The sequence below is a fragment of the Wasmannia auropunctata genome, unplaced genomic scaffold, assembly GCF_000956235.1.
Source record: "Wasmannia auropunctata unplaced genomic scaffold, wasmannia.A_1.0 LD334170.1, whole genome shotgun sequence".
NCBI classification, from domain to species: Eukaryota; Metazoa; Arthropoda; class Insecta; order Hymenoptera; family Formicidae; genus Wasmannia; species Wasmannia auropunctata.
In genome coordinates this window covers 429,360-457,266 of record NW_012028720.1, presented here as the reverse complement: position 1 = coordinate 457,266, position 27,907 = coordinate 429,360, and the positions used below count along the sequence as shown (strand labels likewise).

Here is a 27,907-nt window from a genome sequence, read left to right as displayed (position 1 = left end):
CAATATACTTTCCATCTGGCTTCGCTCTACGCAAAAAGAATTCGCTCATTAATCGCTTTAATCGTCCCGTCGCGGAAGTTCGCAGCGCGACACGATGTAATCGCCATCCACTTCTTCTCGACGGTGACCGTCGTGAAACGGTGCCTTACCTTGCCTTTCATTCCGTATTAGATTGCGATCGCGGAAGGGTAACGAGATGGACAGTCATAGAGTGCCTTACCATATTCTTTTCTTCTTCCGCGTAGCATATTCGAAACGTGTTTTGAATCGTCGGATTCGGCCTTTGCCTTGAATAATCGTGTTCCTTATTCAAGATGCTTTACAAAAAAGGAGCGCAGGGAGATCAGTCAGTCCCGAATATATGCGAGCTTTTTAACACTTTTAACACTTCCCGTCTGTGCAGGCAGCCGACAGTAGATTCAAATTAAGAAAATATTTTTCTTCATATATGTTCGATAACAATTTTCCGTACAAAAAAAAGTAAAATATTCAAAAAATTATTCAGAAAATTTACAAGTTACGTTTAATCAAAAAGTACGAATGGATTAATGTAATTAATGCTTTATTTATTTATCACGATTGCTATCTGCGGAATGTTTTAATAATTAAATCGTCAATGTAGCAATTGAATTCAAAGTGGTCTACACTGGTCCAAGCTATGTAGTTCAAACCGAATTCAGACTGATCCAGAGTAGTCCGTGCTGGTTTAATTTCTGCGCACACTATGTATAATGCATATCGTTTCTGTCTAAATCTCGCAGAATTTTTCAATTTAGCACTTTGAATGATTAAAACTTTTCATCCTAAATTGATTTCAAGAGCAGTTTTTCCTCTGTAGATACAGGCACAAAGTATTTTCTCGATTGAGAGCATTTTTTTTTGCGCTCGTATCGCGCGTTATTGAAGTTCCGGCCTCGCGTAATCTTTTTTCCCTTACGTTGCACGGCGGCACGTTGTCATTGCCGTAATTAATTTGAATCTACTGTCGGCTGCCTGCAGTCTCGTTGCGTAGCTATATGCGGCAGTCGTTGCAACGCCGCAACGTCCTGTCCGACGCGCGGCCGGCGCGGCGCGGCCACGTCAAGTTTCAATGGGGTTTATCTAACTGCGATGTAACGTCATGCGTGCAATGCCACCGTGCTCGACCGTGCATGTCCACACGGAGCTTGAGGATAATATCCTCCATGGAGGATTTTTCCTACCGCGGGCGAATATTTCGAGGATGCCGCGAGGCGGTATACACTCGCATAAATGCGGAAGATAACGTAGCGTTTAGATGTGCGGCCGAAAGTTTATTCAACCGTATACCATTAACGTTAATTCAGACAAAAACGCGCGCTATATTTTACTTTTAGATTATAATATATTTTCGTTTATTTGTTCCTTTCCTTACCACGTATTTTTTTTTAATTTTTGCTCAGCAATCCAACGCCGATTTATTTATAATGGAGATTCAACCATACGTCATTTCTTCAGATTCAATTTGCGTCTTGCAAGTAACTCGCGATGAAATACGGCATTAAGTACGCAACTAATCTCGATACGGTTATGAACAGCGAACGAGCGACGAGAGGGATAGTATTATAGGCACGCCTCGCTTTCTCCAAACTGTCTTAATTATTCAACGAAGAAAATGGCTCTCCCTTCTCGGATTCCCTTCCCTTCTCTTCCCACCCCTCCCCCGGTCATCCCTTTCTCACCGATGCGGCTTTTAGCAATGCTCCTTCTGAACGGCGTGCATGATGAGCTGTGCCTTAAACATGTCTTTATCAAGTCACGTCCTACACGCAGCGCGGTATTCTCAGAAACGCGTAATTTTGCAGGTCGCGAATTATGCAGCGCGGGTCCATTGAACCACGTTACTCGGGCCGGGATCTGTGAGCCGCGCGTTCAGTCGTGCCGCGATGCGAACCAATGCCATTTCTCAGTTCTCCGAATCGCAACGATGCTTCTAACATTCGCATCCGCGAGCTATAAGAGATTTAATTTTAACGACCAATGCTTCCGCTAAATCGGCGTGTCATTAATTATGCGCTAACTGATACTCTGTATGGAACTATCGAGAATAGTTTTTAGCAATCAAAAAAGGGAACTCTTAGAAAAATAAATACTTATTAGTGATAGATGGATAGATAGAAAATATTGTTGCATCAAATATCTGGATATTGCCGAGAGTACTCGGCACTTTCTATTTTTAATCCTCTTTTGATGTATTGTTTATTTTTTACAGTTGAATTAATTTCAGGATATAAGATATAAAACTAATTTTACATTAGAAGAATAAAAAATATATTGTAAAAGCGTTAATATATTTTCTGATCTTTTTCCAAATTGATTCAATTAGCAAAATAATATTACAATGATATACAATATTAGCGGGATGTAATGAAAATAATATATTATAAAAGTATTATAGAATTAACCTCACTACTGTTTATATTCTCTTTGTAACTAATATTTTATTTAATATTTTTATCGTGCCAATATGTCGATAGTATCAAATCACATTCTATGCCAACCGACACTCATACTTTCGTTATCTTGACAGTTGAATTCATTGCGTGCCATATGGCAATGACACTTTACGCTTCGCGAACTTCAAACAACGCTAGAATACGTTGATGGGAGAAGGGAGGAAAGATAAACAAATTAATCTTATCACTGTTTACCCTTGGCGTTGAACATGACTCAGTACAATCGGTTGCTATTGATTTTTCTATCAGCATATACAGTGGTACTTTATATCGGAAATTAATCATGTAGGAATTTTAAAAATATGATGTTTGCAGTTTGCAAGCAAGAAGTATTTTTTGTCTCTTGATACAATTAAAATTAATTAATTAATATTTATATTTATCTGTAAAATCAAGGGAAATACATATATTTTTATGATATTTCGAAACAATATTTCACAATTAAACATTTGTAATATTATTTGCACGCCAATTGTTATCAAGTTACATTGCCAAGTTCAGTTGAAGAAGTTCTATTCTACGGGACTACCCGTATCTCTCTGAAATGATTGTTTCTACATTTGCTACAATCGCAATCTTGGAAATTTCAAAGATTCACAGTTGCTCGCAACGAGATGATTTTTATACTGAAAAACTCGTTACCAGGTCAGGTCGGAGGTCGATCGTTGAACTTGCCCCAAAGAGATAGATGGTGATCACGTTGCATCGACTCGATCCTTGGTTGTCGCTTGATTTTATCATTTGTATACGTTACTCATCCTTCATTTTCAAGACCGTTAGCTGAGGATATACATACGCGATCCCGGTTTGCAGCAGATGATTTGTAATGGAGATTATTGAAACACATATATCTATTGCACTTCAGAACGTTGAGTCGTTTGTGTTTATGTATGAGTTGCCAGCAAAGCTGCACTCTTTGCATGGAAAAAGGATGCATTTTCAATATCTGATAAGTTTAGCGTTGCCTATCCTATAATCTTTGTTACAATACCGATATCAATACTTATATAGTTAGAATCTTGAAATTTGCGTAAAGGCGTTAAACTTCGAGCACTTCGCACAATCACATGAATCTTTCAAGTAACTTTTTCTTTTTAAGTTTATCGAAATTATCGCGGAGGAAAGTTTAATCTAACTTTGTTAGAAGTTTGCGTGTAGCTAACGTAAATCTTACAATTTTCATAAGCTTTGCTTCACGATTACCTGCAGGTCCGGGTCGAACATGACGAATGTACAGAATTAGAGCGAGGTCACGATTCGTACAGGGATTAACATTAATCTCGCTGCCGACATGAACATGTTAAGATACATTCCACTTAAGTGAACATACAGTTATCATGCGTAATATCAAAGAGGATACGTTTCCTCAATTAGCCGTAGTCAACGTTCTAAAATCAGAGACGATTGTATGGAAGTTCAAGAGCCGTTTCGTCCCTGCCTCCTCCTCGTGGAGCACACGTGAGCGGCTGCACACGAGGACATCAACGTGTGCGGACTGCTATTTACTTAGCTCTGCCCCCGCGCAACAACGCGTTTCCTTTGTTCCACCTCCGCGTCTCTCTCGCGGCTTCATTATAGTCAATAACTCCTTTCTCGGGCCGAGAGAACGAGGCGACGTTTCTGACCTGGCACTATCATCAGCGTGGCATCTCTCTCTCAATGAGTTAACTCCGTAGAGTACGGAGGAAACAAAAGAATACCCGGTGTTGTGTATCGGACCCCTCCAACTGTACCGGCAATTTACATAGTAATCGAGCCAAATCTGGGTCGAAATATGAATCCGCGAATATCGATGTCCCCGGCCCCGTGCGTTTGTGTTGCACGTGAATATTCCGCGAATAATGTCGCTTTCTCCTGGCACGGTATCGCTTCCGAAAATCAGAGAATGAAATTGTTGCATTTCTCAGCTAGAAATCACGATATAGGATTCTATGCACGGAAAGAATGATTTTGTTGAAAGGTCTAAAAATTTTGCTAAATACAGATCTGAAAATAATTTTTTGTTGAACCATCAAAATAATTTGTTGGAATGTTAAAACTGATAAGCATTGCTATAAAATGTTTTGATATTCTAGCAATCATTTTGACCTTTCGCACAAAATTATTTTGGTTATTGAACAAAAATTATTCGTATCCTTATCCAGATATATCCAGATATATCCTGAAAAATTATTTTCAGGATATATCTGAATATTCCGCAAAATTATTCTTTCCGTGTAGATTTGAAAACGTTTACCATAATGATATTCCTATATAAGAGGATAAAAACTAATAACAAGGAAACATATTTTTATTGAGCGTTAGATTAGATTAGATTAGGTAATTGTGTATATGTGTAAATGCTACGGAATAATTTCGAATGGATAATTATTACCTCGTCAAAGTGGAATCTCCTAACAAACATTATCCTACGTGTGTTCTTTTCTCAACGCTTTCTACAACGCGTATTCCAAGCGCGTTTTCTTGTGGGATGAAGGAAAAAGGAAAAATGTAAATACGCGAGACAAAGGTATCGGCGACGTTTCGTACACGAGACAGAATGCATTATATAACGACCATTGTTCTCGCGACTTCCGCAGGAAGAACCGACGAACGACAAGAGAATGCGCGCACGTATATATTTTTCCGCGAATATTTTCCTCCGTAGCCCACGAAAAAACTATGCGATACACACGAGCAAAATAGACTTCATCCAAATTGCATTGCTGTATTTTCAGGCCTGGCCGCGAAACTCGATGTTCCGAAATTCGCTCTTCGTACATTCCAGTCTACTCAAGAACAAGCTCCCATCCGAGCTTGTGCACTCTTGAATTGTTTGCGATGAAAATTGCATATTCGCATTGTAGTAAAAAAACATCGGTAGTAACAAATCGATTTCGAAGTTATACAATTCTTATATGTATAATATTACAATAACGATGAATATTAAATTTGATGAAATGGATACGTAGATTATTAATACAGTAATACAAGAGATAAAAAATATATAAAATAAAAGATTTGTATGTAGAAAGATGTTAACTTTGCTTTAATAATCGTATATTTAATTAAATTTAATCAATGAGACTTTTTAGTTTTATACATGTTTATATTGAAATAATATAGGCATGAAATGAAGTGGTTCTTGATTAAATATGATAGATTAAAAAATAGTTTATAAAACAACATTCTGTGATAGTATCGACTTACATGCTAAAATTGCACACAGCTTTACCTGCCCAGTTGCCAACGCTGATAATACAGGTATCTTCGATGTACGCGTAAAATCCGAAACAAATGGTAGATTGCAAATTAATTGTAATTGGAAATCAAATTGCAAGATTAAAACCCTGTGTGATGACACGAATTGTTTGCAGAATTACACAGAATTTTTTTGTTTTTCAGTTTTAATTGATTTTAAATTCCATAATTGTATGCAATTAGTTATAATCGAAATTTAACATTTCTTTAATACTTTTATTTAATCTAAAAAATGCATTATGCATCGCTCAGAAAAAATTATTAAACGTTTAATATATATAATGAATAGTAGTTAGTATAAATAGTAGAATTTGTCCAAATCTTGTTCATTCTGATTTAGTTGGAATAGGAGAAATCATTGATAGTTTGTTTACGATTTAAAAAGGATACGAATAAGCTCAATGTACGAGCACGTTGATAATTATAATTGACGATTCTGAGTTTGATCCCTCACCCTACATGCCTCGATTTTATAAGGTTTATTAGAAATGTACTCTTGTATATAAGCGAAATTTGTTTCTATGACATTGAAACCAATCTTCAATTTGTGTCTTCAATTTGTTGGAAAGAAATGGTAGTCTATTGGTACGTGACCAAATTGGACACCAATTTTATGTGTATTTACCATTAAAAATATTGGTACATTTTTCGGTCCACCTGTGCTTTCGCGTTATTGCACAAATTTCATTCAGATGAGACACAATTTAAAAAAGAAATTGTCGCTGAACAGATTAACGAAGCGCACTCACTTGAACCGTTTCACGGCGCGTTCCCGGAAAACGGTAGGCGAGCTTTACGTGTCACCTTGCTATTGTATTGTCATTGTTGCCTGTCATGATGAATCCCTATCGTGTTCACGTTATCAGAGTGGAAATCCTGCCTCAGAGCGTATTCGCGGGATCGCATCGTTAATTTTCGTTGAGCAACTTAGGTGACGACGGAACGCCTTGGAAAATTACGCGTCCACCGAGTCTCGCTCCGACTAATCCTTAATCTTCGGTCCGTTAATGTTTTCCTCATCAGGCGGGAGTACTAAATTTCTCGCGTTAACCGCTCACACTTACGTAACGAGTCGATCCCGACAACGGTACTTGTCCCTGCTGCTCGAAAAAATCACTCGTATTCGTGGGATTAACGAGAAACAAGATGCGTATCTCATTTTGCATACGTGTCGCATGTATCTCTTGTGTAGGACGTTAGCGTTATATATTCCAAAGCGTGATAAAACCGGTTTACGAGAAAAATGTAAATTCGGACATGGCGGGAAATTAAATATTCTTGTTGACCTACGCAAGCTAAAGATGCATACGTTGGACTTTATCAGGCAACCAAAATAACTCCGACTTTCGTGCCAGTAAAATTTCATACATGTCTCTTCTTGCGCTTTTAATATTGTCCGTAATTAATGTCATCTGCCATATAAATTTTTATTAATTAATTACTATACCATTATTTACTATAAATATACTATAATTTGATCCTTTTTCCCAATTCTTTGATCACATACATAACTATAGCATACAAATTTTAATAATTTGAAAAATGAAGAAATATGTATTTTTTTACTTTTATATGCCATATATATCATATTACTATTTAGAATCATAAGTAATTGTCATTATAATGATATATATTTTTATATATTTAAACAAGTTTTTAATATTCATATGGTAACGTACGGTAAAAATTTTACATGTTATACAGAATCAATTAAGCTTTAATAAATATTATTAACACGAGCACGTTTGATTATGATTTATTGGGACAGAGAAATGTTAATTTCCATGATGAAAGATATATTTATTTAGAAAGTTGAACCATGGATATAACAGAATAATTTATGAGAATAAAACATTTGTATTGTGTGATAAACGTCTCTGGTTAGTAATAGCGGAACCTAAAACAAGAAAGAAAAAAATCTGATGAGGATTTTCGTCACCTTCACGTTTAGCTTTAGACCACGTTTTGCCTCGTAACACAGTTTAAACGCGATAGTAAGATTTACGATATCGCAAGTTGCCGAGGGCAAATCAGCCGTTTTTCGTTAGACGCGGTATTTTCACCTAGTACGCGATATGTAGAGGAGTACTGCAGTATTTTAGTCGGGTCACGTCCCTTGAACCGTTGCCAAATGTGCCCCACCCTCTCTTGTTCGCCAAGTTTTTCGCGTCCCAGTCACACAGCAGAGTTTATGAAATTCTGCTTGCGGCCTTATCGTAGGTGTCCTGGATCAAGCGTGAATTTTAATGATCGAACGCTGGAACTTCTTATAAAATCCGCCATATGTGCCCAGTGATGACACATAGTGTAACAGTTATACTTTTTTCGTTTCTCAGTTGCGACACTTATGTGGTGACGTATTTTTTTTTTACTTAAACTCTGCGGTTGTTTTTTCAATATTTGTATCGAAGTATTATAGAAATCATTTTTTATCAGTAATTAACTATTGCTAATTAACAATTATAAATCCTAGTACAAAAGTAGTCGTGATACGTTATGCCTTATAAGTTAGCGGATCAAAGTGAACAGAATCAATTTTAAATAATATATTTATTTGTTGCTCTGTTAGTTTTTTTTTAGAAAATGATTCAGAATTTGAGATAGTTGAATCTAAATTAATGAAACTTAAAACACAGAATCGTACAATAGGAAAAAATATACTTCGTGCCGATAGAAAAATAGATTTTTTTCGAGTGATTTGCATTATAGATATTGCTATGTATGGGATAAAAAAAAATATCGAACTTTATGATTCTTCACATTTTGTTAATTTAGAAATTCTATGACGATATCAAATATTTATGAAACCGTTCAAATATTCCTCCGGATCAGTAGATTATTTAAATTGCATTTTCGTGAGCATTAGAGTTGAAATGTATGTTTAATTTCCATCACGATGCAAATAGAACGATAAAATATTCAATGAAATTTGCTCAGTATAATTTGATATTTAAGACGTTTCAATCAGTTATGCACATACAACGACTGTCAGTATAGAATGCAGAAGTATTTCATATTGAATTCACATTGAAACTTTTAATAGATAAACGAGTAATATGCGATTGTTATTGCTTATATTATTCACTTAATGTATCTTACAGTATAATAATTTACATTACGCATCTTATTAAAGAAATATACTAGATATCTATGTAAGGTAATTAATGATAAACTGGTGTTAGGATTCCCTCTATAATATGCAATTATCATGAAATTAGCGTACATGTTTTTGTTCAGCAATTTACTTGCCCGTTTAAATGATCTACTCAAACTGCATAAGATGCACTGAAAACATGAATACGAAGAGAAACTACTTCCGGATAATTATGCCGGTAGATCGTCAGATCTCAATTTTCTCTCCCTGCAAATATTCGCATGTTACTTTCTTTCCTGCAACGTCCAATCATTAATCCTCTCTTGCACTTATTTAGCGGAATCGAGATCAGCTTTTGGAAAATTCGATAAAGAGAATCTGGAAATTTCTTTTTATGACATTCGTACTTATCACAAATATCCTCCAAAAGAATAATATACATGCAATAAAAACTTTATTTATTCCCTCCTAGTAAGTATCTGTTTTTGTGTGCGCAAATATTCATAATTTTTTAAATTTATATATCTTTTTAGATAAGAGAAAGTAGAAATACTTTCTTTAAAATCCTCTTTCTCTTTTGATATAAAAAAAATTATTTGTTCGAAGCTCCGAAAGGAGCTGATCAATTTCAGCCCTTTTGAGAAAACGAATACATCATTTACCCGTCAAAGTAGACTCTGATAATTTCCTGACGTGTGTTAAATTCAACGTGAAAATTGAGAGCATGGATTAGGGCTTGCTATCTAGGCTATGTCGATATCGGTTTTATGCATCAATTTCTGTCGCGCTTTCCGAGGCCAACGGTTGCGAGTTGAAACTTAACGGCGTCGCGTCGGCGCGCTCGTAAAAGAAATGAGGTGAGACGCGTGGCACGAGTTCTCCTCACGCTTCGAAACACGTCGCGAGGGGCGAAACGTGCGCACGACTCGGCCGTTTAATAAGATATTCAAGACGCCCCGCTATCGGCACGATGGTGATCATTAACGTGCTTAACACGCGTATACGCGCGCGCGTGCAGCATGCGTGCGTACTCGTAACTGTGAACGTGCCCGAGGGATTCATTCGCGTACACACGGCGGCCATTGTCCCTTAATGCATTGCATAACTCGCGGAATCGTCGCGGAATCGTTGCTTGGCGCCGCCTTTACGCGCGCTCCGGCGTCTATTAGCTTTATCGCTAATTACTCGACGTCGTTATGCCAACTGCAGACGTTCGACATCGTGTCGATTGATAAAATCGGAGTAATAGAGAACAAGTTTTATGAGAATCAAGGCTAATCGCCGATTGAATTAAATAGTTAAACATTTCGATACCGCTAAATAAAATTGTAATTTTTTTTAAATGTTTAGGAAGAATTGTATGAAAGATCACAGTGAAGTTTAACAGATTTGGCAATTTCAGGCTTTTGTTATTTTTAAAAATTCTTTTTTTTTTTTAGAATTTTCTTGATAAAGTTTTAAAAGTGTTTTTCTTTATATGATAAAGAATTAATTTTTAAAAACACAAATGGATAACACAGTACATAAATAAATAGAATTAATTCAAATAATGATTATTATTTTATTAGAATTATTTTTTTTTGGTTATTTTGTCTTTATTTTTTAAATTTTAAATTTAAAGACCAATAATTAGTTTCATCTTTTTATTTAAAACCAAATCTCTCGATCTGAAATCTGATAAACTTTGTATTAGATTTGTACATGTTATGTTTTAACTCGAAGATAATGAATAATTTTGGAAATGTTCGAACATAAATAGCTATAGCAAGTATCTGTCCTAAACGCTTATCCGAGATATCGTAAAATAATCAATAAATATTTTAAAAAACGTTTAGTCACTTGATCGCTTTTTCAAATAAGTCCATTGCAAATTGTAAATTAAAATTTAAAGTTTAAAGTTTTTTATATGTAATAATAATAAAATATCGTTGTCCGCAATTTTATTCTGCATTTTCTATTTATTTTTGTTATGAAATTTTTCCAAGAATCTCGTATACTTGATCAGCAACCGCAGATCGGAGTCTCGGATTGTAACAAAGTTCTAGCCCTGACGGTAATTGCGCGGAGAGTTCAGACGGGCGCCTTATTAAATGAAATCATTAATTAGCCGTACGGATTGTTAACCTACTTCTCGGAGTACTTGCCGCCTTAAGATCACCGTCGTTGCTCTGAGTACGTTATTCCTATCCCGAGCCTTATGGCCTCTATCTGGATCCTCATAACTTCTTGGCGCGTATCCACGATTCCGTTATTATTCCCCACTGTTTGCCGACCAATTTTCAAAATTACCGCCCGATACCCACTTTCGAGGCGACCCGGAAATGAATCTTTGAATCGCTATACTTTTCCCATCGAGTTTTTATTATCGATTCTTCAATATCACGATTGGAGTCTTTGCTTAGTTTATTTCTCGATTGTATACCCTGATTTCTACGACTTAGCAATCTGCAATCATATGCAATTTATACTCTCATTATTTAAGAATTGATAAATATTGAAAGAGAAAGCAAAAAGGAAAATAATAAATTTTATAATATATTTCCGAGAAATATATAACAGAAATATTATGTAACAATTTTTGAAATATATTTTCAATTGTCTATTTAACGTAAATATCGATAAAATAATTGATTTCCTTAAAACATGTGTGAACTATAATTTCGTCTTATTCCAAGATCAACTGAAACATATTTGAAATTTTGAAAGGTCAAAATTTGTAGTTATATGTATATTGCATGGGCAATAAAAATAATAATTAATTTAGGATATCTCTTAAGTCGTGTATATATTTACTTAAACGATATTAAAATAAAATTCAAGGAAAGTGTATATAATACATATTAGTAAATTTTTAAGAATTTTAATAATATTTTTAATATTTTATTAAATCTTCGCTGCGACAATGCAAATTACAGTGTTTCACACTTGTTTTGTTATTGTTTGCGATATAGATTAACAAAATCAATATTAAGTTGCAACAATTAGAAATAACTTTAATAATAGTTAAAGACTTGGTGAATCTTATCTCACGATTAGCTTAAACGTTCGAGTTTTTTAATGAAAATGTAGCGGCTACTTTAATGTAATACAATAGCATATTTGAAACGTTCCATTGTGCTGTAGTACGATAATACAAGTAATCAATACGTTGTTTCGTCGTGCGATAAGTGTCGGGAGATATATTTTTTTTTTTACGAGCCATCAGTACGATGAGAGTTGTTCTCGTTCTCTTGCATCACTCGTTCGATCTCGACGCATAAATGATGATGCCATTCACCTTTGGACGGCCGAACTCGCCGTATAAACTGCATTCAATAATTACGACCGTAAACATTTGCGTTATAACGCCTTTGGCGGTGATGTGATATGACTATACGCCGAAACAGCAGACACATTGAGTTCTCTTCGAACATAATAATCTCCCATCGAAATAGATATCGCACTATTATGTCTTTTCACGTCATTGTCATCTTTGGACGGCCGAACTCGTCATATAAACTGTATTCAATAATTACGACCGTAAACATTTGCATTATAACGCCTTTGGCGGTGATGTGACATGACTATACGCCGAAACAGCAGACACATTGAGTTCTCTTCAAACATAACAATCTCCCATCGAAATAGATATCGCACTGTTATGTCTTTTCACGTCATTGTCGTTCGTAGAAATGGAGAATTTAATTTACTTGGCCGGACTAACAGAGAACTTAGTGGATCACGAAGTATCGATAGGGTAGAATCATAGCGCAATATTGATAATTTATGTTATTTAACCGCATTAATGAGACGAAGATAAGCTCGCGGAATGCGTTTAGAACATCAAATCGGAGTAAAAAATTTAATCATTATCGTCACTTCGCGCGATTGCGTACTAACTTTGTTTACTTGGCGTTAAGTCGAAGTCTCGTTTTTTCTTAGTTGCTAGGCTCATAAAATTTCCACGGCAAAACGTTTTTTTACTCACTGCGAAATTGAAGTATCGTTGCACTTAAATATCATTCATCGTTCCTAGCAATCTTAGCAATCTTAGCAATCGCCTTTTGCTGAGCTATAATAGTAGACTTTAGAGATAAATTCACCAAGTTTTTACGGAAAAACAAACTTCAGCGATTCTCACTGCACTATAATATCTCAATGCTCAATCATCTCTGTATAAATAATACCGAAATTTATTTTGTTTACTTGAATTATACCGGTCATTACAATGTTTTTTTCTGTAGGAGACTGGCAATGAATTTTTATTAAGTCTTAATGATTTACTGATACACTATTAATAATTTTATTGATATTTTAATTAATTATTATTTTAATTAATTATTATTTTAATATAATTAATCATATTTATTTCATCGTATTACGAAGCGCTTTATATTGCTTTTGTAAAACGTGTTTACAAACTGACGGCGCAGGGTCGACTAATTAACATATTGCGCAGTATTACTATATGTACTCAACTTGCGACACAATCCGTATCTGCGCGTGTTTTTATTGCTATCGCGAGATCTCACGCCGGATATATGTCAACATATATATTCAGTTTTATCGTAAGCTTTACTGTAAACTGAATTGAAGCATTCATGAAATGCCGGTACAGTATGCTATTTTCACATTATTATTCTAAAGTATTCTAAACGTATACACGTGTATGCGTACGCGACGTACCTGTCCTTGGTAGCGTGAAAACAGTGCGTTTTACGTAATTTCATTTTCCATTCGAAAGTCATTAAACTCGCGTTTTTTTTTTTTCAAACGCACTCGCTTGCCACTCGCACAATCCGCGTATAGCCGACACTCCGCAGGCAATTCGCGCGCGTACAATGCTCATTATTAACACTGTGTTCGCACGCGCATCGTGTGGACACATCCTTTTGCCGACCGAGACAACCGGCAGCATGAGCCACATCCTGTTCCGATTGGATTGTGTATATATGCACGCTGTCTCCGTTATCTCGTATGTATGCCCAGAAAGAAATTCTGGGTCTCGCGCGGATAAGACCTTCTCGGAAAGCGCGCGAACGGAGCGGAGCGGCGCGAGCGCGGGCACAAGCCCGAATCTCATTCTTTATTCACCCTCTGGCCTTTTTAATATGCACGTTTTACGAGCACGGACAATACAAGCCCGGGCTTAGCAACACCGCGGAAAAATATCGACTTTTTATTGCAGCGACTTTTACGTGGTAATAATCCGATAGCTCGCCGCGAACGTTAGGCGAGGCCGCGCGTGGTAATTCGTTCGAAGGTAAAGCGGTGGCTTGCAGAAAGTAACTGTTTTACGATTCGCCGAATAAAAATAGTTTATGTGTCTTAGAAAGAGAGAGATGTATCGCGCATATTTAGAGTATATCACGATTTTACGATTGAGGGGCGAAAAACGGAACGAATGTATTTAAACGGAACGATTTTATGGCGCGAGAAATAAGTGTAGGGTAAACATAAGTAACGTATCGATGATATTATCAAAAAAAGCACATAATGGAGCACATAATAGAGAGTTAAATAATGGTTGGCATAAATGGCAACAAAATTTAATATATACTGAACGTAATTGAAAATTTAAAATATTCTATTATTTGAAAAGAGACTAAAATTAAGACGAAAAGAGATAATTTAAAATATTATGGAAAGTTATGTAGTTCTAAATATTAGAACTACATAAAGAAAAAAATATACAAATAACGTACATTCTAAAATATAATATTTACAGGAATTTAAATAAGAGAATTTAAGTGCCTTGCAAAAAATGCACAATTGCTAAAATGATGTATTTATAGATTATTTAGCTAGTTCCGCAATTGCGAAATTCTTCGACATTCTTCAGCATTTTAACGATTAGATTATGCTAAGAACATGAATTTTGTAAGAAGTAAAATTTGCATTCTGCACGTCGCTCGAATATTCTCATTGATTAACATTCACTATCATTTCTTTCTAATTTGAAAGTATTTAGCAAAATACAGGTTGTTTAATTATAGGTAGTACTCACTATACATTTATAATTAAAAGAATTTTTGTATTTTTATTAAATTCCTAATTAAAATTCTATATTGAAATTTACTTGCAATTTTCAACGAAAAGAAAAATTTTATTCTCTATCTCCAAAATTAAATTCATTAAGAATTATCTTTCTCTTTTCCTCTCAAACTTTAGCTTTTCTAAAGTCATTTATGGCTTTAGAATTAATCTAATCGGCGCCTTGATCTTTTGGCTAAGACTATATTTACATTACATTCAAGGACTCTATGTGTTTAAAATATTACAGTGGTTTTTTGTGATATCTCGCTTATCATGGAGATGTAACTCATTTGTTTTATGCTCACGCCTTAACTTGCGATAACGCGTCGTAAACCGAGGTCATTGTCTACACATGGTGCGGAAGAGTCGCTCCTGACGTTATAAATCTCCACCTTCGTTTACCCAGACGCCGGCGGATGGCGTGTGAAAAAAAACACCGGGTGCATTGTCCCCGTTGCAACCCCTTGGCATAATTCGCTGCGGTGCATCGCGACGGACGATTTTCATCGTGTTTTCCAGCGATTCGGGATGTCACGACGGTTTCCGATGTATCGGAAATCGATCGCAAATAATTAAGCCTCGACAGCCGCTTTGGTCGATTTCTGTTTCCTAACGACTAACCCATCAGGATGCTGATAATAGGTGAAGATAGGTCGGCGACGGTGCCCCTGGGGCCGTTCTGATTACACCATTACCTACTTGCGCTATTACTAATCGTCTGCCTGTGCATGTACGTGTGCGTGTGTGTGTGTGTGTGAATACACGTACGCGTAATCGGTTTATCATAATTAACATCTCGCGGAAGCCGCGAGCGAACGAACGGAAAATTTCCAAGCTAATGGCTGTGAAATTCGTTCTAATCCTCGGCAATTTGGGAAATTGTGCGTTCCCGGTATCGAGCTTTCAACAAACTTTGGTCGCATTCTACATATTATTCAATTACGGTCTGTCATTTTTTTGATAGATTTGTCATTCATTTAACTTCTTAACGATTTTCAACTAAAGAAGTCGAAAAATTTCCCTCTTTTTAGCTTTTTTTAAGGAAGATATTAAAAATAAGCATTAATGCTCTAATGTTTAAATTCTTACGAGAAATTAGGAGATTGTTCAGATAACAATTATAATTAAATTTATTATAACTCTGTCTACATTAATTGTGAATTACGCATATTTGATTACACTATAATGAACATTATAATTAATTATAAAACTGATAATTTAAATGAAAAATTATTTCATTATCATTTCTCTATTAATCTATCTTTATTATTATTCCATTATCTTCAAATAATATTTGAACGCATTATTAGTATTATCGATTGCACATGAGTAAAAGTCGCAATAATCAAGATTAACATAGCAGATGTTCATATCAATTTATAAAAATGAAAACAAGCAGATGATTCCTTTATATAATGTACTGTTTTATGTCATATCGTTAAAACAAATTATTTGAATGAGAATTATTTTTTACAAATATTTCAACGTTAAACTAAAATAGTATTTAGAAATATACATGGTGTCCCCGGGTTAAATCGCCAAACTTAAAATATAAATTCAGGAAAACAAACAAAAATTTTCCTTTGGACGTATGCTCGCTAACGCTTCTTTCAACAGGTATTTATGAAGTTACAGAACTGTATGAATGAATAATTGAAATATCTTGTGTTTTTGTTTTGAAGCTCGAAGGTCATTGATAGGCTTTTGTTCGCAAAGCTCGCAGTTCGTAGCTCGTAGTTATTTATGTCCAGAGGAAAATTTTTGTTTGTTTTCAGGTCCTGAATTTATATTTTAAGTTTGGCGGTTTAACCCGGGAACACTCTGTATGTGATCTAAAAAAATATTTTTTTAACGTTTCAACATATACAAAAAATCGATGGTAATTAAAAGGCCATGTCTGCATTTAGTTTTAAAAAGAATTCACGTGTTGATCTGAGAGCCTAAATGACATTTCTCCTCGTTCCGCTTCTGATTTCCATGAAACATTCGCCTTGTAATGGGACTCTTTGCAACCGTAATTCGTATGCATTTGCAGTAACGTGAGGTTCAACGTGTCGCTTACGTGCGCCTCTGTATCCGAAACTCTCTGTGTAGCACACGTCTTGTCCGCAGAAACGACGGACATATAAACGCCACCACACGCGGGCGTGAAGTCTCGCTGGGTGTATCGCCAGCGCGCGGACACGCTTTCTGTTTTTACTTCGCCTTTGGAACGGGCTCTGTTACGCCGCTCGGCCGAATAATAATTGCGTCGACTTTCCATTTTCAATGAGAATGCGACGTTCACCCGTTTGTCAATAGTACAGGAAAGAAGAAATTAGCGAGGAAATTCTCGAGAATTCCTCTCGCCTTACTTTTCCCCATTCTTCCCTTTCTCTATTTACGCATTTACGCGCAACGTACGTACAACCTGCAATTAATATTACATTTATAGTTTCACGTTTATGCTTATTTTTCTCTTTATTTTAAATTCTTCTGTAACTGTGTATAAATTGCAAAATTTTATCTGCTTTTGTGGTGTTACGATTCGTCACCGGTATCGATTACTCCAATCGTAATACTTGATACTTTTCTTCATATACTAATTCTCGTCGATTTTACACGCTTCAGCCTTGCGAGGTATATTCTGAGAGCTTCGTTCCGGAGCCTACAATAGATTTCTGTTCTATTTTACTCCATTATCTTCCTGCCTATCTTCGTTCCTCCCTTTCGCGTTCCGCGCGTCGTTCCGTTCCCCGTTTTCCCTCGTACGTCAGTTAGCAACCAGCAATACGCCGCCCGAGCGATCACTTATCGATCGTACATGTCGAATCGCTGTTTAGACTTATCAGCGAATCAATTGACCGGTTCTGAGAACGCGGACGTGGCCAACGCGCGTTAAACGTCACGCTCCTAGGAGCGCCGATAAATTGGACCTCGTGTAGCAAATATCGAGGATACAATGAAGGTCGATAACGTTTGAATATGAATTGCATTTCGATCCCCCGGTGAACCGAGGAGGAAACGTTCGCGCTATCGCGATTTCAACCGTGCGCGAGTGGTGTTGTTTCGCGCGAAGATAAAGCGAGAAGAATCGAAGAGTCAACGCACCGGAACTGAAAGCGTTAAATCTAATTCGATAGTGGCGTTTAGCAACGGTAGAAGAACAGAGATTGCCCGTTGCCGTGCTGCAAACGTATTTTTCGTCATTCGATTAAATCCGTCGGAGCTCTCGCGCGCACGGACGCGCGGTCCCGCGGGGTCCGGGATGCGCGGACGGGATCGAGGGAGGCTTAGAAACTTTCGAACATGGCGCGACGAGACCGCATGATTGCAGGCGCGCAGGTAGAACCACCTCGGCGCATCGTACAAGGTGGGAGGGATGCAACCGAGTCGTGCGCACGTATACACGCGCGCGTGCACGTGTCGTGTGTGCACGCGCACACACGTACGCGCGAGAGAGCAACTCTCTGTCAGTCACGGTGCGCCAGCGTCGGTGGGCCCCGATTCCTCGGTCCCTCCTCTTCGGCTCGACGTGTATTCACGTACACACGTGCGTACACACTCGCGTTGCACCGCCTACGCCTCTCTCTCTCTTTCGCGTCGTCCACAATATATATAGATATATATATATACATATGTATATGCACGCGATATCCAGCGTGAAGCAGATACATGTCTCGAATGGCGTTTCCGTCGCCGTTGTCTCGCCAATCCGTGTATCTTTTCGGGAAGCAGCGACTGCGAAATTCCATTTATAAATGGATAAATTATGGATAAAAGAAGATGAGCGGGAGTTCTTATTACTTTATTTATTATTAATATTTATATTCCCGCGGTGTTTGTAATTATTTCTGTGTATCTTTTTCCGTTATTACATTTCTAAAAGCGTTTCTGTGAGATTCGAAAAGGGCCCGTGAACGACGAACTTGCCGACCTGACGACCCGGCGTCCAACAGACGCGTACGGCATCGTGTAGGGGGAAGTATTAGGTATACCTGGTTGTGTATACCGCGCGTGTATTCACGAGAGACCGGTCTAGTCACGGATAGGAAAAGAGATGAAGATACAGGCTTGTGGGCAGATGGAGCAAGAGGGTAGGAAGGAGCACTAAGATAAAGAAACGATTAAGCCCGTTTTACACTTCACGTTAGAGGTCGAAATCATCAACGAAAGGTTCATTCAACAAAAATTTTAATTTCAAAATTTATTCTATTCCGTATCCGGATTAATCCAGATCTCGATTAGCGATTCGTCGTCGTTTCACTGTTTCTGCAGCTTACTGCTTGTAATACGAACGAGGAGGAAAGTATAGGAAGAAGATTCACACATTTAGAGACGATTGCTGCTTCTCCATCCAACGGGGAACAAGATTTCTCTTTTTCATATTCGCATATCTTAAATGTACCACGCAATTGCAAGCGAAGATTCTCGATCGATACACCTGTTTTTCGAATGTTCGTACGATTCCGCTTTTGGTATTCATATATGTGCGAGATTTGTTTACTCGTGGACTATAACCGACTCCGGGACTCAATTTTGAATCGAGCTCCAACGCGCGCGACGTAACAGGGCCTTTACGGCAGCCCCGTGCGAGACGTGAGCGAGGGGGTGAGCGGGGGCTGTGTTGTAGCGGTCGGGCAGGTAGTAGTAGTGGCGATAGTGGTGGTGGTGGTGGTAAATTATGGTCGCGCGCGGGTGTGCGTGTGTCGTGGAGCGGGGCAGCCAGCGCAAGAAAGCGGTGGGGGAATTAGCGGCAGTCTTCTACGAGCGACGCGGCGCGAGTTGTGCCGCGGTCGGTTCGCGGTGACGAGGTGGTGGAGAGAAAGAGAGAGAGAGAGAGGCACGCGGTGCGGCGAGGTGGTGTACGTTAGCGGCATCGAGAGAAGCGGCGCTCGGCCGCGCGGAGTCTATCGCGAGCCCTCGAGGAGCGAACCGAGCGAGCGATTCCGGGGCTTCCGTGATCTCGTCGAGATCACCGCGTCTCTCCGTCGTTATTGTACGTGCGAGTGGACGCGTGTGCGCGCGAGAGCGCGCGCGTGTGGCCGCGTATGTGAGCCCTGAGTGGAGTACGCGAGGAAACGTGCCCTTCGCGAGAGAAAGAGAGAAAGAGAGAAAGAGAGAGAGAAAGAGTTGCGCAACCGGCGCTCCCCGGCGTCTTGGTGCCCCTCAGAATGGGTTAAAAGCGTGTTTTCGCGAGTGTGATTTCGATTTCAGCCAGCTTATATATCAGTGACGTGATATGATTTCGTGACTGTTCCTCTTCGTGTACAAGTGAAATTCCACGACGACCTGTTCGTCCTTCGTTCTCGTCGTAAGGGGCAGAACGACGCAGCCGGCTGCGAGCGAACGACCGTATCGTAACCGCCGTTGTCCGAAGTCGTCGGCATTCCGGAGTCGTCTGCTCGCTCGTTCAGGGCGAATGAACTGCGCACGGCGATGATAGTTCTCCGCAGCGCGCGGCGATGCGCAAGTAATGAGGGAGCTGCGTGATCGACCGAGCACGACCAGCGGTGCGGTGATAGAGGGAAAAAGAGAGGAGATAGAGTGAGAGAGAAAGAAAGAGAAATCATATATATATATATCTAACCTCGACCTCCAAGTGTCGGGTTGTTGTGTAGTAGCGTGCGGCATACAACGACGTCGTGGTCACGCCACGCCGTTATAGACGGGGGTATTCGACGGAGTGCGGGACGTGTGTCGCAGTAACGAGAGCCTTTGCGATGAAGGGAGTCTAGTGTTACCGTGTAAGGCTGCAACCCCCCTGGAAACGGAGTACCTTGTAACGTACCAAATAGCAAAACCTATTAGCCGACAGTGCAATAATCCCCTCTCGATTCGATTCCGCTTAACGGAATTCTGTTCTAAGGAAGCTTAACCTCGTGATAGGAAGATCCTGGATTAATTGGAGAGAACCGTCGGAGACTTCCGTGGAAGTCCAACCAAGTCGCAGGCTCAACAAGTGGACCGCCGTCTCGTAGTCGATTCCGCTAAAACCGCTTCTGCTGGATTATCCCGAAAACGGAATTTTAGATGTCACCGCGATCGTGATCACGGGGGTCCGGAAACCTACCGCCGCTCTTCCGGGTTTTCGGAGTTTCTCCGGATCGATTTCGGAGCACTGGAGTGCGTAAAACGCGCAACAAGTTGAAGGGAGAGAGCACGTGGCGAGCGCAGCGCGCTCCGATTCAATTAAAGTGTCTGTCCTTACGTAAGACCCGGTGACGCACACCACGGCGATAACATTTGCTCGTTGCTTGATAAGGGATTCGAGATTCCGCGAACGAGCAGACAATAGGTCGCGAGAGGGCGATCAGTCGACGGATTGCGGTTCAACGTAACGCGACGCGAGCGTGCCTTACCGCAAGAATTATCGAAAAGCTCGAATGCTTGGAACTCGGATGTCAATCGCGTTTTGGACGCCGATTCTGTAAACCGCGAACTCGCAGGTCCGAGTTCCGCGGTCCGGGAGAATTTCCGACTCAAGATTCTCTTCGAGGTTCCATAACATCGTGAATAGGCAACGTGTCATGTAGGCAACCTTACTCAAGGTGTCGATGCGAGAGTATTCTTAAAGACTCCTCGTCGAAGGCAAGAGAAGCGGGGGAATCCGGGAATTCCCCTCCCCCTCCGGAAGAGAGGGCTTTAATTATTAGTGCGGCAGGGCGGCAAGCAGTTTTGAATGACCTTCGTATTCTGCGGCTTCGTCTTCGACTCGTCTGACGAGAAGACGAGACAAATGCCGGTCGCTTCGGAGGACTGGGTGCCCCACCCGGGCGCCAAGATAACCAGTTCCATCACCACCGTCAAGGGTGCCACCATACAGAGCACGACGACGGCCTGGATGTCGCCCTACAGCAGGACGACGCCGCCTGATCGCGGAGGGTCCAACAACAATAATAATAATAACAACAACGGCGTGGTTATTTTGGATGGCTGCAGACCACCGGCGGCCACGACGGCCAGGAGATTCTTCAGGTGGTTCAGCAGATTAGGACAACCACCGATAGGCAAGACAGGTAAAGGAATTAAAGTGGAAAGGATACTCGTGATTATATTCCTTTTCCGTAAAAGGCTATTTGAACCATTCTTTTTTAGAATACTTTAAATTTTTATCACAATAACGATAAAAATTTCCGGATACAGAAACAAATGTTTAAATATCTGAATTTTAAAATAAAGTTGTCATTTATTACAAATTTTTTAAGTCTTTAATTTAAAATGCTTTAATTAAGTGGTTACAATGATATATGAGACTCGTTTGTGTAATCAATTTTTTCGACGATCGATACTATTTAAGTCATAATTTTGCAACGATGTTAACTTTATCTTTAGTTGTTTTAAAGTGAAAATATGAAGTAAAAATGGAATTAATAACTTTGAGGCCTAAAGAATTAAAGATAATAACAAATGTTTTGCCGTTATCAGTGTTAATTAAGTGAACATTGCAGTATTCGAGATATAGAATAAATTGATATCATCAATCTATCGTGATTCTTAAGTATTTTTATTGCGTCGTTACATGCGTAAACGCAATTAAATAATCAAATCAAATTAAATAATTACATTTAAATATTAAATATTATGCAACAAAGAAAGTTGTATCTAATTAGTTTAGTTTCCGGTTTTTTCCTTATTTTTAATTTTTTTAAATGTATTTCTATTTTCGCTGACAAAAATCGTAATTAAGAAAATACAAGAATTTGGTAGGGGATACGATATTAATTCTCTCTTTCTCCTAATTTATTTCTCCATTTAATCTGCCTGTACACACGATAGGTGCCAAATCGCAAGTGTAATTAATAACTTACAACACACTTTATCTTTGACACCTTATCTTCGGAAACTGTTAAACGTGACGTACCGTAATCGACGACGGCATTACACACACTCGGTGGTTAAGATTCGTGACAAACCGGTAGAGCAACTCACGCTCCCGCGATTGTCTCAATTCGCGTAGATCGAGCCTATCCCTCTTTCTCTCTCGTTCTCTTTCCCATCCACGTGTTACTGTTAGTCATCGCAGGTGCATCATACGTGTGCGCGGTAGTTGCCGTTAATAAAAAGAACGTGTTCGCGCGAGGTGAATACGCGCTCGTAGTAGTAATGGGTAATTGAGGAGAAGCGCGAGTATACGCATTTATATATACGTACGTATATCTGCGCGCCGCGAGCGCGGTACGGCGCGCGTTAACGGTTCTTCTCTTACACGGATTTCAGCTTTTCATAATACGCGCGCGCGCGCGGCCGCTCGTCGCTGATGTTGTCCCGTCCATATGGCATCGAACAAAGAAACCGGCAGATCTAAAACGAGTGACAAATGAGTACTTCGGTTGAACAGGTTTCATGTAGCGCGATGTACCAGGTGTTTGAATTATATAAATCTATACCGAGGTTTTTGATAGATCCTACGTGCGTATTTTTTTTCGTCTGGTTGTATAACAGTTGTACGACACGAATCCTCTCCTACCTTTCTTCTGCTAAAGAATTCATTATTATTCATTACCTAAATAACGACACGTTATTTTCCATTACAAATAATCTTCACTTCAATCCTCCATTACAAATATTATCGGTTAGATTTATTTATTATCGAGACGCTCTCGTGTTTCGCGAAGAAGAAAATTGACGTAGATGAACACGTCTAATCTCTTGTATTTTCTCTCTTCGTTACATCCAGTATATTTAGCTTCAAATCTGTCCAAACATTTATGTTCAACACTGTTTTAACTTCGGTCCTGAGAAATTGCATTGAATATAGCATAATTCTCGTGAAATCTAAATCGAATGTCTAACGGCGCATTAACAAGCGTTTCGCGTTTATATGGCTCGTGGGGAATAATAATTGATATCGTATATCTAACGCGCGCCGCGCGTTATTCAGAAGTTCCGCTGGACGGCAAAAGAAATCGCCTAATTAAATTTTATCGACAAAGCGTAAAATTATATGAGGACTCCACCACCGATTCTACTACCGAGGCATTAAAATTCGCACAAAAGCCGTTGCTTTCTCGCGCGGAACTGAGTACACGTATAGCACACGTGCCACATTCGAGACCCGGCATTGATTTTACCGCGCGCTTCGTTGAGCACCTTCGAAAATTAGGGTCGAACTTACAATTACGAATAATTGCTGATATTTAGAAGGCGAAAAAGTTGTTTAAAATTTGTGATTTTGATTTTAAATTTTTCTCTGACTTTTAAATAACATGCTTTAATTTATCCATGAAAAATATATATATTAAATGATATCAGATTTTCTATAACACTTTTAGTGTATTTATTATTCCCAATAATTCTGTCTTGAAATTGAGGTATTCGAAAATGTTAGCAAATAGATTGTTGAATTAACTTTCACGGTTACTTAAACAGCAAAAATCTCCCTGTAATTAACCCTTGAATTTTTGCCTTTCGATGTAAATCTTCCTTCACAAATTAGCGGCTGGAAATCGCCGTTTCAAGTTGATGTTCTCGCTCTGGCGCGTATTTCATAGCTCAAGTGGGTCGTACACGTGACGAAATACAAATCGCGCGATTGCGAGCAGGGTTCGATAAGTTAGCCCACACGTGTCGAGTATGTTACAATCCGGCGAACAAACCAAGCGATTTCGAATGTCGCAATAATAACAGGGTCGATGAACTACATTACCGCATTATAAAACGTAACACAAATTTCCCTATTTGGGAAGTGACACTTTCTCTGTTAGATAACAGTCTGTCAAGCGTCCCATTATATGTATATATTGCAAAACAAAAAACCGTAAATTTATTAAATTTATTAAAAATGAAATTGATATTTGCTTTGTTTAAAAAGTTTAAATATCAAATTTTTATCGATTATTCAGTATAAAAATAATAAATTAATAATCACAAATATATGATTCTATTAAAAGATACATGATTTCAGAAAAAAAAAAATGTATAAATGACAAATCTTATAAGACACAAAGATTTCTAGATGACGTTGAAAATCAAACGTGATATAATCGTAATGGCAGATTATGTATACGTTGGTTTAAACAAAATGTAAATCTAATTTTTTATAATACATATTATGTGCAAAATATGACATACTATTTATATTTCTTATAATCCGAGTGCAAGTTCTTACGCCACGATATTCCCGAGATTGACGTTCTCTCGCGACGTACAGACGTGAACGGCAGAGCGCGATAACTGGGCCGGAAAGAGGATGAACCGTGAACTCGATAAATAAACATTAAACTTGACTGTAAAACCAGGCCGCGCCGCCGTCGGCATTCACAATAATAATCGACATTCTGTCCTTTTCGCGCGAAAAGAGACGCACGTCGGTATGCTGTCGTGTCGCGTAGCACCGTGATGCTGAAGTGAGTAGGTGGGCGAGCCTTCCTCGAGGAGATCGGAACAGGATTGTGTTCTACTGGATGGAATTGTAGGATCTTCACGCTAGCCGACGCCCGCGACGGGGATTGCTATGCGTTAAAAGTAGGCTGCGGTCAGACGTGCTGTACGGAACGATTCTTTGGCTTCGACGCAAACGAGTGTACAGAATGGTCTGAACCAGCTGAAATATTGTTTTGCAGATCTGCCAGAGAAAAAGTCTCTGATCTGTGAATAATATGATTTTGATTTTGTTAAATTATTTTTAAAGCGATTTTGTCTTGATAGAAATCAAGTTGTTTTTATCGTTAAGAAATTTCTCATGTGAGAAAAGTTAATTATTATACAAAATTGCTTTTGATATAAAGAATAAAGAATACATTTTTCACGCTATGTAATTTCCGAAAGAAAGACGTTATTATTTTGAAATTTAATTTTTCAATATACTTATCGAATTAATTCATTATGCGATCATACTATACTTATTATTCCGCTTTATTATATATATCATATCTTATAATTTATAGATTTTAGGTGCATGAAGAAAAATTTTGCGACACACATAATTTGTAAAATTGAACAAATTATCAGCATCATTTTATTATAATATATATATATGTGTCTGACGGCTAATATCTGGTTAAATATTTTTATCTTCGCGCGACATTGACAATATTGTGAAAACTCGTATTTTCGGATATAGGCGGTGACTGTTAGATCGGACGGAAACGGCTGGCTAGGTAATTAAAGCGCGTTCCATGTTCGACTCGCAGGTCGACCGCACATTGTCACCTGTCGGCTGCCATTCGCACCTGTCGACCGACCATCGGTCTGACTGACCTCTTGCCGTTGAAACGGGCCATTGGATTGCATCTTGGAATTATTCATCGCATTCTTGTCATATAGTGTCTGCAATCCAAATTGGTACGATAGTTAATCCTCAGATGTGAATTTCACTACGCAGAGGTGGATTTTAATTGACATTACGACAGATTTCCATTAAAAAGATCAATACGTTCAGAAATTAAATATAACGATAAGTAATTGAAGACACATTCGTCGAAAATGTGAAAAATTCTTTATAACTTGCAATGTTAAATAATAAAAATTCTTTATAATTTATAATGTTAAATATTTTCCACTGCATGCATCATGGTAACTCTGTTAACGTAGAAATTATTTTAAATTAATTCAAAATATATTTTGTTATTTATTATTCTCTGGAAATCTGAAATAAAACTATCAAATTTTAGTATAAAATAATTCTAAAATAAATGCATTGGAAAAAGAATCTGGTTACATTAACTGGAAATTTGATTCAACCAGTACGTCCGAAAATCGACGAATCAAAATTCTTGTAGCATTGCCAGACAAGTATGATTAATTCTTTCCTGTTAAATCTACCAGAATTTCTTGTTGATCGAATCATCTTTCTTCTTAAATAGTATTCCAGAATTTTTTGATGATCAAACAATTCTTTCCTGCTAAATATATACCAGAATTTTTTATTAATTCTGTAGTTGAGGGAGTCTCTTATATTAATATATTTTAGCACATATTAACTTCCAAGAATCAAGTTCTTGAATTAATTTTGGTACAGAACTAAAAACTGCACTATAAAAATATATCCTTCTAGTTACTTTTATCTTTGACAATCCCTCTTTTAGGGATGATGAAAAATTTCATGATGCTGCGTCTTTTATTCTCTTTTGCGTGATTCTTAAGTAAATACGAGAATTGAAGTCCGCCGCGTCCAAACATCTCATGGCGGTGCAGCGTTTCACAGGAAACGTCTACTAAATATAACCAGAAGTTTTGTAGATCCAACTGGAAAATATCAAATCCGTATAGTAAAATCTATCAAACGTTAGTTTGATATTTTAGTTATAAAATATTGAATCCTATTATTTATACAATTAGAAATTTTGTTTGGTTTTACTAAAATTTATTCAACCATATATATGTTTTATTGGTACAATCAAACCATTTTTCTCAGTGTGGGAAATAATTGATTCTGAATTTGTAAAAATAATCAATACATATTCAATTAATATTTTACCAAATTGTGATAAATAGAGAATATTTTAATTTTAAAACTTTTAATAAAAAAAAAAAGATTCTCGCTATTTCTTGTGATTGCGCTAAAACGGGCGGACGTAACACACATTCTAGGCTGATGTCGCGACGTTCCGAACTTTTCGTCGCCGTGTCGTAACATTTCGAAACTTTGGTAGCGCGCCAGTCGATGACACACCCGGTAGATGGACGTCGTTTGCGCGACAAGTATGTTGCGCGTGCATGTATGTATGTGCATGCGAACTTTGGCGAGAGAGCGACCGATTTGTATGGTAAATCGCACTAGCAGTCTTTTGCGGCGTTAACGTAAGCGTACAGAAATACGGTACACGCGTGTAGCTTTTTAACGACGACACGTTGTCGGCATTGTGCCATTCCGTGCTCATTCGAGACACGAGAGCCGACGAAGGTGTGGGCGAGGTCACGTGCAATCGCCGCGACTTGTCTCGCGTACGAGAGTGCAGCGATTCGATTCTCATTGCTACACTGAAAAAAGAATCTGGTTGCATTAAGAAATCTGTTAGAGTCAACTAGTATGTCTGTTTGAAAATCGACGAATCAGAATTCTTGTACGATTCACCAGACGAATATGATTAATTTTTTCTTGTTAAATCTACCAGAACTTCTGGCGATCGAATCATTTTTCTGTTAAATNTATCAGAAATTT

The 27,907-nt window shown here is 38.2% G+C and overlaps 1 protein-coding gene across 1 annotated transcript in view; it reads left to right on the top strand.

Annotated features, from left to right (window-relative positions):
- Positions 1-19,602: 19,602 nt before the first annotated feature.
- Positions 19,603-27,907, top strand: part of LOC105459690 (serine/threonine-protein kinase tricorner) — a 97,106-nt gene continuing 88,801 nt past the window's right edge. The window contains exon 1 of the mRNA XM_011705918.1: positions 19,603-21,821. Within this exon, the coding sequence (XP_011704220.1) occupies positions 21,485-21,821 (337 nt within the window). The 5' untranslated portion in view covers positions 19,603-21,484. The remainder of the gene's footprint in view (positions 21,822-27,907) is intronic.